The sequence below is a fragment of the Lepidochelys kempii genome, chromosome 26, assembly GCF_965140285.1.
Source record: "Lepidochelys kempii isolate rLepKem1 chromosome 26, rLepKem1.hap1, whole genome shotgun sequence".
Lineage (NCBI taxonomy): Eukaryota > Metazoa > Chordata > Testudines > Cheloniidae > Lepidochelys > Lepidochelys kempii.
The window spans coordinates 6,675,168-6,688,518 of record NC_136405.1 but is presented as its reverse complement, the minus strand read 5'-3'; the positions used below and the strand labels follow the sequence as shown (position 1 = coordinate 6,688,518).

The 13,351-nt window shown below is 44.6% G+C and overlaps 1 protein-coding gene across 5 annotated transcripts in view; it reads left to right on the top strand.

The window, feature by feature from the left end:
• Positions 1 to 13,351, top strand: part of LOXL2 (lysyl oxidase like 2) — a 98,922-nt gene that overhangs the window by 62,489 nt on the left and 23,082 nt on the right. For all 5 annotated transcript variants that reach the window (XM_073324947.2, XM_073324949.2, XM_073324951.2 and 2 more), the window contains 2 exons: positions 1,457 to 1,679; positions 7,140 to 7,323. In XM_073324947.2, the coding sequence (XP_073181048.1) occupies positions 1,457 to 1,679; positions 7,140 to 7,323 (407 nt within the window). The remainder of the gene's footprint in view (positions 1 to 1,456; positions 1,680 to 7,139; positions 7,324 to 13,351) is intronic.

Sequence of the window (13,351 nt, the reverse complement as noted above, 5' to 3'; positions counted from 1 at the left end):
AGATCCTATTTCACGTGGCTCCTCTGAGTGGTCATCAGATGGGAACAGCTTTCAGTCGCTTCCGATCTAGGCTGGATTAACACCAACAACCTAGCGAGCAGAAAAGACTCTCTCTACCAGCTCCCTGAACTGTTCAGAAGCCCTCACCCCATTTTGGCTTTCTTTTATCAATGCTACAATTAATCAAAATCTTAGCTTCGTTTCTTAGCGCTTTATCCACCTTAATTGCACTCTCCTAGCTACCTTTCAGATCACTGTCACTCCTTTGCTACTCACTCTGGAATAGTGCCACATGTGGGCTCTTGTAAAGACACTTCAAGATTACAGTTGTGTTTTGGCTCCTTTGGATTTTGATTAACTTAATTTGCAGAATCTCCCCTCTGGTGGTGGTAGATGTCATTCATTCCAACCAACCAACCAACCATTTTAGCTCAGTTGCAGCCATAAGACAGCCTTGTGTTTTTGGTCAGGAGGAAGTTGAACAGTTTTTTGTCTTTTTTTGTTTTGTTTTTTTTCCCCCATGGGCTTATCTCTTCTCCACTCCCCAGTCGCTGGAGTCATTCCTGATGAGCGATCCAATTTGGGAGCAAGATGTGGAATCTCCTGCCAATCTCCTTTTCTGTAAACGTGTCATAAGGAGAGTCGCTTTCACTCTCGGAAGTTCTCCTTAGGCTCGAGGCTGTTAACGCTGCAGCTCCGAGAAGCGTTGGAGAGCCCTTGCTTTATCTCCAGTTTGCCATCTTCCACCCAGCTAATTTACCGGGATAATAGCTATGTCAAGGGCCACATTTTCACAGGGCCTGCAACAATGCACCAGCTTTGTTTGCACTGCACCAGTTTGCATATGCCAAAAAAAAAAAAAAAATCCCTGCATTTTGTGCAAAGTGTCGATTTATGCATGTGTAGTGTGTGATGCAAGTAGAATTGCACAAGTGTGTCTGCGTCCCTTTGGGTGACTGATCCAGAGAGAGGATAGTCTCCTGCTGCTGTTCCCAGCTCATGGACTTAGTCCTTTCACTCAAGTGGCAGAGGTCTGAACTTCAGACCTGAGATCAGTCCTTGGTGACAAACTAAGCAAAGGGTCATTACACAAGCAAGTGGATCTGTAGTTAGTCAATCTTAACTTCAGTAAACGAATTCTTTTTAAATGTAGCTAAACCAGTGCAACTTCTGAGTGTAAATAAAGCCTGTATCACCCTGCTCTCAGCTTCCCTGTCTGGCTTCGGGAAGCAGATGCAACATGGGAAAGATAGGAAAATTTCTGTACTAATCCATTTTGCTTGAGATTTAGCAGTAGTCTTCAATTAATCCAGGGTTCTTTTAAAGTTCCAGTTGTAATACTTGTCTCAACAACTTCTTGTGACAGGGAGTTCCACAGGCTGGCTGTGCAGAGAATGATTTCCTTTGAGTGGTTTTGAATGATTTCACTAGCTGTCTGATTTCCTTTTTCTTTCAGGATGTTTGCCAGCAAGAGGAAGCAAAATTACTGGGCTTACTCCATGGACTGCACTGGCAACGAAGCTCACATCTCCAGCTGCAAACTGGGCAACCATCTCAGCGTGGATGCCGAGAAGAATATCACCTGTGAAAACGGGATGCCTGCCGTGGTGAGCTGCATCCCTGGGCGTGCCTTTGCTCCCAGCAGCAACAGTGGCTTCCGAAAAGCCTTCAGGCAGGAGGTAAGGAGACCGCTCCAGCCATCCCACTGGAAAGAGCGTTGATTTTACGGGTTTGTGTTCAATTGCATAAATACGATCAACTATCGGACATGTGGAGATTTCAAAGATCAAACTAATTTCATCCAGCTCCAATAACACACATTATTCTGAATGAATGCAGTGTAGTTTACCATTGGAAACATTTTTATCCTTACACAAGACAGGCCCCAATCCTGTAAAGACTCACCCTTGGGCATAGCTTTATCTACTGAGTGGTCCATCCACTTAGTGGAGCTGTTCACAGTGGGTAAAGCTGAAGCATATGAGTACATCTTTGCAGGATCAGGGTTGCACTGTGTTAGGACAAAAATGTTTGTGTGTGACTGTCGATTATTCTGCATTCATTCAGAATAATTTGTGGTGGTGTTAGAGCTGGATGAAATTCGTTTGAGTTTTGAAATCTCCATGAAAAATTTCATCCGTTTCAAATTTCAGCCAAAAATTAAAACAATAAAAAGTGGGGGGAAGAGTTTTGACAACTTTGTCCTTGTTCTTCAACCAACTATAGCACTGTAAGAATGTGTTTGAATTCCTATGCGATTTTGACCAGGAAAAAAAAATTAGTTTTTTGCGGGAGATGTAATTTATTTCCTGTGGTTTAACATTTCTAATAATAATTTATTTATTGGTTATCATTTGAGTTATAATAGTGTTTTGAGACCCCCTCCCCACATCAGGACTGCATTGTGCTAGGTGCTGTACATACACATAATAAGAGAGAACTCCTGCTTCGGGGAGCTGACAATTGAAAGCTCCAGTCTGTAAATTGTTCTGCATAGGTACTCCTCTATTGATTTCAGCCTGGCTCCTCATGGAGCTAGTTGCAAGATCAAAATAGACCAGACAGACAAAGGGTGGGAGAAGACTGGGAACTGAGGCGCAGTGAGACTAATAAGCGTATGTCTACATTGCAATAACTCTGTGTGATCGCAGCTTGTGTAGCTATATCCACGCTAGCTTTAATCTAGCTAGATCAGAACGATGAACTGTGAGAGCACAGGTTCCAACGCAGGCTGTATGAGCCCACCTAGAATCCTGGGTAAATATTTGAACCGCTAGCTCATTATGCCTCCACAAGCTGCGCTCAAACCCTGGGATTGCAGTGCAGGCGTGTCTAAGCCATTTCCCCGATGGCATCAGTGGCAGATGTAGAAATGGAACCCAAACCCGCTGAGTCCCACTCCCAGTGCCTTAAAAACTAAACTACCTGCCTTGCGGTTCTTAATTCCCTTCCCCTCCACCAGCAGAGCTCTCTTTACCGTGAGCGTCCCAGCACATAGATTGGGTTGGGCGTCCATCTTCCAACCTCGCTGCTGTTCTAACTCGGGATGATGGTTGGCTCAGGATGTTGTGGGGTTCGTTTCGCGCCGAAGTTGGCAGGGCAACAAGCAAGTAGGAAGAAAATACATATGTCACAGCTTTGTTTTGAGTTGTTCTGTTGAAGCCAGTTGAACAGTTGCCTGGTTGCTGCTGGGCTTGCTGGTTCGCAGTTATTTAGACTCTTCTGGTTAGTGTCTCACTATAGATCTTGTACATAATCCAACATCTTGGCTATTTGGTATCTTCTACTGACAAATACCGTTGAGTGACAGAAGATCCTAGCACAAGTGCTTGTTTGAATTTTAAGGGGATTTAGTGCTGGGGAAATGTGTCAGCTTGGCCTAGTCAATAGATCACTAAAATGGGTGTCAGGAGACATGGATTCAATTCCCATCTCCGCCGCTGACTTACTGTAACCTTTGGCAGGTTACTTCCCCTCTCTGTGCTTCTGTTCCGCTCCCATGCTTCTTCCATCTTGCTTGTTTAGCTCATAAGGTCTTTAAAGAAGGGAATGTCTTGTACTATGTGTCTGTTCGAGGCCTGCAACACTAAGGCCTTGATCTCAGTTGGGCCATTGACTCTTCACATGCCTGGAGTTATTCACGTGTGTGGTCAAGTGTTTACAGGATCTGGGCCTCAGAGGTGAAAGGCTGTGTAAACCATGACTCTTCTTCTGAGCTGTTCAAATCGCCAATTAATTCTTTAAGCATTCTTGTAGGCTCTGGATGTCCTTGAACTGGGCCTGGCCTGGAGGACTGTGTACATCTCCAGTTTTAAACCCTGGAGGTTCTTTGGTCTCAGGCCTCGCTCAGGTCACTGTTCACTTATTTATGGCTGGCTCTCCAAAGCAGTAACTCATTCTCCACCTGCAACGCCAGCCGCTTCTCTCCCTCCTTGGAAGGTAATGGGCAGAGCTGGAAAAGGTTTTAATCCTCCCAGTGCTGAGTTTAAAAATAAAATTTTAAATCTATCCTGGTCTGGATCTGAACCAGCAAGCCAGCCGTAAAAGACTCATTATCCCATTCCCAGTCTCCTGACTGATTCTGCCTCCTGCATTGCGAGCTCATAGGATGGATTGAAAAATGAGCTGTCATTTTCATGAAAGTGTCATCCCTTTTTCTAATCAAAATTTGAAATTTTGATGAAAAATGTTTGGTGGAATTTTAAAAAACCAAAATATTACCACTGGTTCTACAGCAGGTCAAAAAACTAACCAAGGTACTTTCTGTGCCCTCTATTACCCTAGTATCTGAGCGCCTCACAATCTTTAATATGTTCAGCGTCACAAACACCCAACTTGGTTTTCGTTTAAACTTCAGTGAAAAGTGTCATCAGAACTGTGAAAATGGTTCTGGCAGGGTGCCATCACCACAATATCTGTGCACCTCAAACATTAACAGTTCTTTTCAGAACTCCCCTGTGAGTAGGGAAGAATTATTAATAATTCTCATTTTGCAGATGGGGAAACCGAGGCACAGAGCTGAACTGGCTTACCCAAGGTCACACAGGGAGTCTGTGGCAGAGCCAGGAATAATACCCAGATCTCCTGACTCCCAGTCTAGTGCCTTAACCACAAGACCATTCTTCCCTTTCCTTGGCATTTAACTGTATATGGTAATTCTTCAGTAATAGAAGTTCTATGTAATCATGGCTATGGTGTGATGTCTGTATGCTGACATGCAGTTACAGATTCAAAGCCAAAGGTATTTGACTGACGTTGTGCTGTCTTGCGCAGCTTTAACTGGCTTTTATTCCCCCTTCCGCCCCCCCCCCCCCCCGGTCAGGATTGCAGACATGTCTTTTGCACTGCATGCTATAATTATACTGGGTGTTACCTTCTGTTGAGTTAAATATTTCTGTGCCCTTAAACCTCAGCAACATAACTGGTTACTGAGATGCTCACCAGACAGTGGTAGAATACCTCCTGGGCTACTGCATGGAACCGATGGTCTGTTTTCATAAGATTGCAGGGACTTGAAGCAAATGTATTCTTGGGGAATTGTGATATTTTTCTCCTTCCGTAAGTGTGAGGCAGGTGCGCTACTGTGGGTTTCTATATTATCATATACTTTAAAATACAGCTCTTCAACTGGGGAATCTCAAAGTACTTTGGAGACTGAATCAATTGAGCCTCGCAACATCCCTGTGAAGTACTGTAGGAAGAGTTTTATAACCTTTTTCTGACCATGAGATTCTTGCATTAATCGTAGTCTGTTTTACACAAGTGACATTTATTAAAGAAACCATTACATCTTCAGACAAACAGGCTTCTACTTAGCTTGAGCTCCAGCTCTGTCTCACCTGATTTCCAGGGATCCCACCCTGTCTGAAACAGCAGAGACCTCTAGTGACTGAATAACATACGGCAAGTAAACATGTAATTACAACTATCTCAAAAGGCACCTTCAGCTTTCTTGTGTGTGATTTAAAAGAAAAAACCATTCTTTTCGGTCGAGATCCTTGGGCAAAACTCCTATCAGCCTCATTGTGGGCAAGATCAGGGCTTATAAGGATTGAAGGATAGACCCAGCCCAGTTCTAAGGTATAATCAGCTGGGATCAGTGTTCTGGGACAGCATGTTACCATGCAACTTGTGAAAAGGCTGCATTTATTCCACTGTTAATAGTTACTTAATCTGTAGCTTTCTGGAAGGGACAATTTCCTCCGCCTTATGGGAAAGCATGGACACAGTGTACTTGGATGATGCAATGGTATTTGGTTTGTTTAACATATTTTTTACAGCTCTTATGAAAGCTGATGTTCACGCTGGGATTTGGGGCCCCAGGTTCTTATCCAAATCGGCTCACTGGACCAAATCCTCCGCTGGTGTAAATTGCTGAAGCTTCATTGACTTCAGTGAAGCAGCACCAGTTTATTGTCTCTTAGTACTGAGTATATCTGAGGAATGTGTTTTTCATTTCATTCTGACTCTCCTTGTGTCTGTCTGCAGCATGCAGGCCAAATCCTGCCTTGATTGGCACAGGAGGGGCCGCTCCCGATGCACCCACTGCCACAGGAATCCTGGCTGCCAGGCCAGGATTCCACAGGCAGGCCCATGCACTGTCTGACTGACATTCTTTGCCGTCCTTCTGGGGAAGGCAGCCATGCCGCCAGGGCTGTCCTGGGGCCGCCAGGGCTGTCCTGGGGCCGCCAGGACAAAGCTGAATCTTAAGTTAAAGATGATGTCATGCGATGAAACTTCCAGGAATACATCCAAACCAAAATTGCCAACCCTACTTCTGGGCAACTGCAACGTGCTCATGCACACGCTGCTGTGGGTGACTAGCAGGCTAGCCGGCTGGGGGAATAGACGCTGGTCCCAACCCTCCGACTCCACCCTCTTGGGGACGTGGTGTGAGGGTTGATCTGTGAGCCACCAGGCCTGTTCCTGTATGTTATAACAGCATCCTGTCTCCCAACTGTTTGTGCCTAGGGTGGTTTGTGCCTATGCCCTCTTTGCTCCCAAACCCATGCACCAGAACAGCAGAGAATAAGATTCTAGCACATCTTCTACTCTACTGTGTTCCCCATCCCTTTGCATGAACTAGGACTATGGAAGGGGAGACCCACATGTGTGCATCGTGAACCGTAGCCATTTCTTGGGACCAGCCCTTTCCTGAGGCATGAAAATATACATTTAAGGGGACTTCTCTCCTCCCTTTCTCTCCCACCATCTCCCTCTTGGAGTAAGTGTAACCGCACAGGGTCTCCTTAAGCCTGGCCGTCCTGGACAGCTGCCTGCTATAGACTGTCCATCTGGAATGGTACCGTTTTTTAGAGGAACTGTAGTGGGACACCAGAGAGAAGCCCTGTTGCAGCGGTTCTGTTATTAGGGGGTCATTCGGCTAGTGCTCTGTATTTTCAGAAGTGACCAGTGATTCCATGTGTCTCAGCTTTTGTGTATGTTGTATGAAAATCAGGTCCCGTTAAGGTTCTCATGTTGGTCATTTCTGGAAGTCTGGGCCCATGCAGTCAAGTTTATAAGCAAGTTGGTAAACAGCATGGCTATAACAAGGCCAAAAGTTTGAATTCTAAATAATTGCTACTTGTGGCAGTTTCGTTCATAAAGAGTGACGTTGCACCTGGGTTTTTGTATTACAGCAGCCGTTGGTCAGGCTGAAAGGCGGGGCCAAGATTGGAGAAGGCAGAGTGGAAGTGCTGAAGAATGGGGGATGGGGAACTGTTTGCGACGATCAATGGAACCTGATTTCAGCCAGTGTGGTCTGCCGAGAGCTGGGTTTCGGGAGCGCCCAGGAGGCTATAACAGGCGCAAGGCTCGGGCAAGGTAATGAGAACGTATCAGACCGTCAGCTTTGACTGCCATCAGAGAACTCCCAAGGGATGTGAAATTAGATGAACAGGAAAGAGAAATTCAGCTAAGTCTTTTGAACTTCAGTAATGTTATGGGCCAGATCCTGAGACCCACAATTCCCATTGAAATCATTAGTATGGGGTTGTTGGAAGTCACTGAGTTGCAGGAAGAGCTGGTCAGAAACTGGAATTTTCATTCTGCAGGAAATAATAATAAAAAAATGTTTTAAATTCCTTCTGAACCAGAACAAAAAGCTGAAACTTCCCACAGAATGAAAATTCATTTAAAAAAAAAAAAAGAAAAAAAAGATTTGGTCAAATAATTGTATTTTGATAAGGTAGAAACATTGTGATGGGATCCGAGTTACCCAGGAAATAATTTTCTGTAGTATCTGGCTACATACATACTCTTGCCCATATGCTCAGGGTTTAGCTGATGGCCATATTTGGGGTCGGGAAGGAATTTTCCTCCAGGGCAGATTGGAAGAGGCCCTGGAGGTTTTTCGCCTTCCTCTGTAGCATGGGGCACGGGTCACTTGCTGGAGGATTCTCTGCTCCTTGAAGTCTTTAAACTACAATTTGAGGACTTCAATAGCACAGATATAGGTGTGAGGTTTTTTGTAGGAGTGGTGGGTAGAAATTCTGTGGCCTGCGTTGTGCAGGAGGTCAGACTAGATGATCATAACGGTCCCTTCTGACCTAAATATCTATGAAAAACAAATTTTTCTTTTGACTTTTTGAACTTTTAATATAATATATACATATTTGTTATATATCTACATATGTCAAATTATTTCATACCATATAAATTGTATTTGTTACCGTTATATAGTATGTATTATAGTTAAGATTTTAATATAATAGCCAAAAGGAAATTTTCTTATTGAAATGAAATGAGAAAAATCAGCATCTATACATTCCCGTAAAATGTTTTGATTTGACAAAACTGACTTTTTGCTGGAAAACCATTCCATGACAAACTTTTCTACCAGCGCTTGTTCCAAGGGCTCAGGAGTCCAGCTGGTTGAATTGGGGAGCGGAATTGCAACTTTTCCCACGTCGCTATTTCAGTGGTAGCTGACATTTTGACTCTTAAAAGTCGTGTTTCAGAAATGTCATTCAGAGTGTCTTTGGATTTGGCCAAGGGTATGGAACAAAATGGTTGAGGACAGACCTTTTGTTGGCTTCGTAGATTCATAAATATTTAGAGATCTGCACAAACATCAAATCCACCCTTACTAGCACAAGTTTGTTCTCTGAGACCCTAGCCACACCACTTTTGAAATAACAGTGGCTACAACTGTGTTCAAACGTGGAGGCGTTCTTTTCTTGCCTTCTCTGTCTCCTTTCCTTATCTGTTTCCTACTAACTTTAAAAAGACATAGGCATGGGAAGCAATTGAAGTTTGATAAGGCTTGCATGTGGGAGAGGTCAGCAGTGATGTATCTTTATATCCAGTTGTGTGAGAAATGAGCCAAATTGATCTGTATGGCCATGGCTGTTTTCATAGATTTAAAGGCCAGAAGGAACCACTATGATCAACTCATCTGACCTCCTACATCATGCACACCAGGGGATATGTCTCAGTAACTTCCTGCACTGGAGGAAAATTATTCTTCCCTGCTATTTAAGTGAGACTATTGAGCCCAATAACTTGTGGTTGAACTAGATAGAGCACATCATTTAGAAAGAGACCCAGTCTTCATTTAACGACTTCTAGTGAGGATGGATTTACCCATTCCCTTGGACAGCTGTTGCAGCTGTTACTTACTCTGGTTGTTAAGAGTTAAAGAATGAAAAATATCTCCTAGAAACTCACAAGGATAAATATCCTGATGCCATTCACTACTAGAGCTTGGCTCCAGCTGCAAAATATGGGTCTGGATCCTAGTTTCAAACACCTTAAAACTCAGATCTGGAGTCTTGGTTCAGTCTGTTGTAACCAGATATGCCAAACCTGCGAGAAAAAAGCAGAAATTGGGCTTGTTTTTGGCTTAATTGGCTTGCGAGTTGCTTGTTGGCTAGTTTTTGGCTTGTTGCTTGTTTGGCTTGTAGCTTGTTGCATGTTGTAGCTTGTTGCTTCTTTTTTTTTTGGTCAGCTCCCAGCAAGGGGGGGCAAGCAGGGGCAAGGGTGGGGGGGAGAGAGAGAGAGTCAGTTGTGCACAGTGGGCCCACCACAGTCCCAGATGGCACGCTGGGGGATCTAGTCACACAGAGTGTTGGGGTTCTTAGGAATTGGCTTGTTTTGGCCTTGTTTTGAAATGGGGTTAGCCTGATTTTCGGCTTATTGTGGAAGTCGGGGTGCTTATTTACCGTGTGAAAATTGGCAACCCTATAGGAGCTATTTGTACAGTCTGGAACCAGATCTGGGTTTGGATTTCCTGCATGTGGGGATGATTGAGATCCCAGGCTTTAGTGACCTCAAAATCCAGAGAAGTATCTCCCAGGCCTGCCTTTATAGTCCCTAGCCCTTGCTCTCCTATGGCTAGCGTCAAATCTAAAGAAATCTACCAGCAAACAAAAGTCACGCTGTAAAACCAAATGAATAATTGAAACTCCTCCAGACTTTTGGTTTGGTGAAGGAAAAGGAAAATTAATTACACGTATGAGAAATGGCCGGAATGTGAAAAGCTTGAAATGTGCCCTTACTGAACAAATTGCCAAGGAGCCGGGTGAAAGGACACAGAGTGTTGCTGATGTGTATTTGACTGTGGGTATAAGGAAGCATTATCTTCATGCATAAAATGCAGCATAGTAGGGGAGAATGTCCTACTCTGTCATACTACACTCACTGAACCTGGAAACTTTTAGCAGTGGCTGTTCATTCCCAGTGAAATTCTTTCCTTTTATTTTAAACACTGAGCACACTGCGTCCCCAGGCTCAATTTACCTTGGCCAAAATTTCTCTCTCGGATCAATAAATCTTGATGAGTCTTCTCTCCAGAAAGTCATCTCTGCTTATTGCAGGAGGATAAGAGCCTGATGTGACTGCATTTCATATGGTGTAACGGGATAGCTCTTAATCCCATATGCCATACAGAGGTGTGACCCCAGCATGGGGAAACGACCCCGAGTAGCTTAGGTCTAGCTAACTTGAGTAACAGCAATGAAGCCGCGGCAGCATGGGCTGTGCAAACCCATCTGGAATCCTGGCTCTTTGCTCGGACGACTGGCCCGTGCTGCAATTGTTACTCCAGCGAGCTAGATCAAAGCTCGCTCAGGTACGTCTACACATGCTGCAGCCACACCTCTGATTGCAGTGTAAACATGCCCTGTGACATACGGGAGGTCAGACTAGATGATCTGGTGGTCCCTTCTGGCCTTAAACTCGATGAATTCTCAACCTCACTAAACAAGCCAAACGTAGCCCCATTTTACAGATGGGGGAACTAGGAGACCAATTAAATAACTCTCCCAGGGTGTCTGTTGAAGAGCTGGGAATCGAACCTCAATCTCCTGAGTCCCAGGCCAGTGCCTTAATTACATGTCCATCAAACCGTTCTAACTCTGAGTGCTCCCCATCCCCAAAAGCCTAGGAGAAAACATGTATCTATAGTACCCAGAAAAGTATTGTATATAGTAGAATGGTATATGGGCGTCCAATCCTGTACCTCTTGCTCACACAAGTAGTTCCTTCAAACTTAATGGGACCGCTTGCATGAATCAGATTTATAGGATCACCTCCTATGCAACTATACAAAGTCACTTCTTTACCCAGAAGAAATGTAGCCCTATTTTTCCGTTTTATCAGCAACTTTCAGCACAGACTGTCCTGCAACACGGAAACGTTCCAGTGCAAGGGGGTTGGTCTTTGACATGCAGAGTCAGCAAAGAGACTTAACAGAGAAGGACAAAACTTGCAGGGGTGAGGTGAATCAAAGAGCTAGGTCCCTGTTCCTTTTCCCCACCTCTTTTCTCTCTCTCCGATGATTGTTTTTCCTGTATGTATTTATTTATTTAAGATTTTTCTATGGGGACAGAAACTTAGGACCCAATCCATCCGGCAATCCTGGGCAAGGTCTAAACCATCCAGGTTCCCTGATATGTGTGAGAGAGGGCCAAATTATTGCGTCCGTGTCAAACCCATCTGGAATCCCACCCTCTCCAGTGGTCGAGCACAAGAAGGATTTTAATATGAGAGAGAAACCAGAACAGGCAGAGACATGTTCTCTTTGGCTTCCATTGTTAGTCTCCTTTTTGTGTAAAGCCTTCCATCGGCTTCTGCAGAAGCCGGGGCCGGACTATTGGCTTCTGTGAGAGCTGTAGGCAGGCTAGGAACGTAGGGTCACAGAATTTTCGGAGCTCAAGATAGAAGTGCCTTTTGGATTATCTCGTCTGTATGGTGGTCTAGTGCTTCATGCAGTCTAGCTGATATAACATTAAGTGCATTCCCTTCCCTGGACCTCATACTAACTACACCCTGTGGGAAGGGGTTTGGAAGTGCAGCACGCACAAACGATGTCCTTATACCATCTGACGTATGTGAAACGTCTCATTCCAATAAAAATATTACAAGGGGAGGTGGGGGGGGGAGGGCTTGCAGTTTCCATTATAATTAGGATCTTACTGGAGAGCTCTGTTTTCTGTGTGTTCTGCTCAGTGCACGTGTTAATTCCAGAGTCCCACCTGGAGGTATTGCAACATGCACCGAAAAAGGGTTTTTCTGTTGGACAAAATGCGCGCACACACGCCCCCCCCCCTTCGCTTCTTCCAATCTACAGTGTTGGTCAAAGGCTTCAGAAACCTTGGGGACATGGGAGTTGGCTTGAGTGGGGAGCAATGAATGGTGGGAAAAATTCAGTCAAATGGGGGATCTTACTGAGAGCTGTGTGAAATATTTGCATTAAGCCCCTCCAGTCCGAAACTCTCCACAGACTCCAGAATGGGTGCGATTGTTGGCAAGATCAAACTGTGCCACCTTCTTGAGCTATTTGACAGAGGGCAGAACACTTGTGTCAATTTCACCTTCTGCAGATGTGGATTACAAGGATTTTAATGAGATAAAGAAGTAACAACCGGCACAAACACATTTCCCCATTTACTTCCATTGTTGTTTTCCTTTTTAAACAAATATAATCCTCTGCCCTCTTGAAACAGCAAAATACAGAGTTATGAGCATCGGGGAAGAGAACTATCGGGATGTCAAGTCAGGTGATTTAATTGGGCCTTTCCATCTTTTGTCCCTGTGATTGCTCTGAGGAGAAGAGAGGAGCAGCGAATAGAAAAATGCTTCTGGATTCTGCTGCTGAACCCCTTTTTTCTGGTCTCTGTCATGACTCAGCAGAAGTCTGAACTGGTGGCAAGTCCTCCAGGTGGATGGGTGAACCACAGAGATTTATGCACATCTGAGCCAAAGGTGTTCCCACCTCTTCTTTCTGTCTAGCAGTTAAATTTAGTAGAAGGGTGGGTGTAGGAGCTTTCCAAGAAAGCATCCCCACCACTGTTGGTAAACTAGTTACCCACCTCTGCGTTCCTTAGTCAGCCCTTTCCTTTGAGGGTCAGCTTAAAAGGAACAGCTATGGAGATGGGTAAGCTTATTCTTTAATGAGGCCCAAACAAGGATGGTTTTGTGGTTAAGGCATTGGCCCGTGACTCAGAAGATCTGTAGTTCCCAGCTTCCTGCCACAGACTCTCTGGGTGACCTTGGGCAAGTCCTTTAATTGCTCTGTTTCTCAATTCTCAAGCTGTAGGATGAGGATGATGGTCATGCCTTTGTCTGGTCCTTGAAGATTACAAATTCTTCAGGGCAGGGACTTCTTCTTACTGGTTATATGCAGAGCTTAATGGGGCCCTGATTTGAGTTGGGTCCTTCGGGTACTACTGTAATAAAACCAGCAACGGGGAATAAGAAATCAACTGTGGCGGTCGACAGTGGTGACACAAGCATCGCCATTCTCCCCCTCGTTTGCCCACTTGCTATTACGTGCTCACAGGACATCTTCGGTTTTTCCAAGGTCATGCTTACAAGTGGACCAGCCTGGTGCCTATTGCTGTGTGCTATA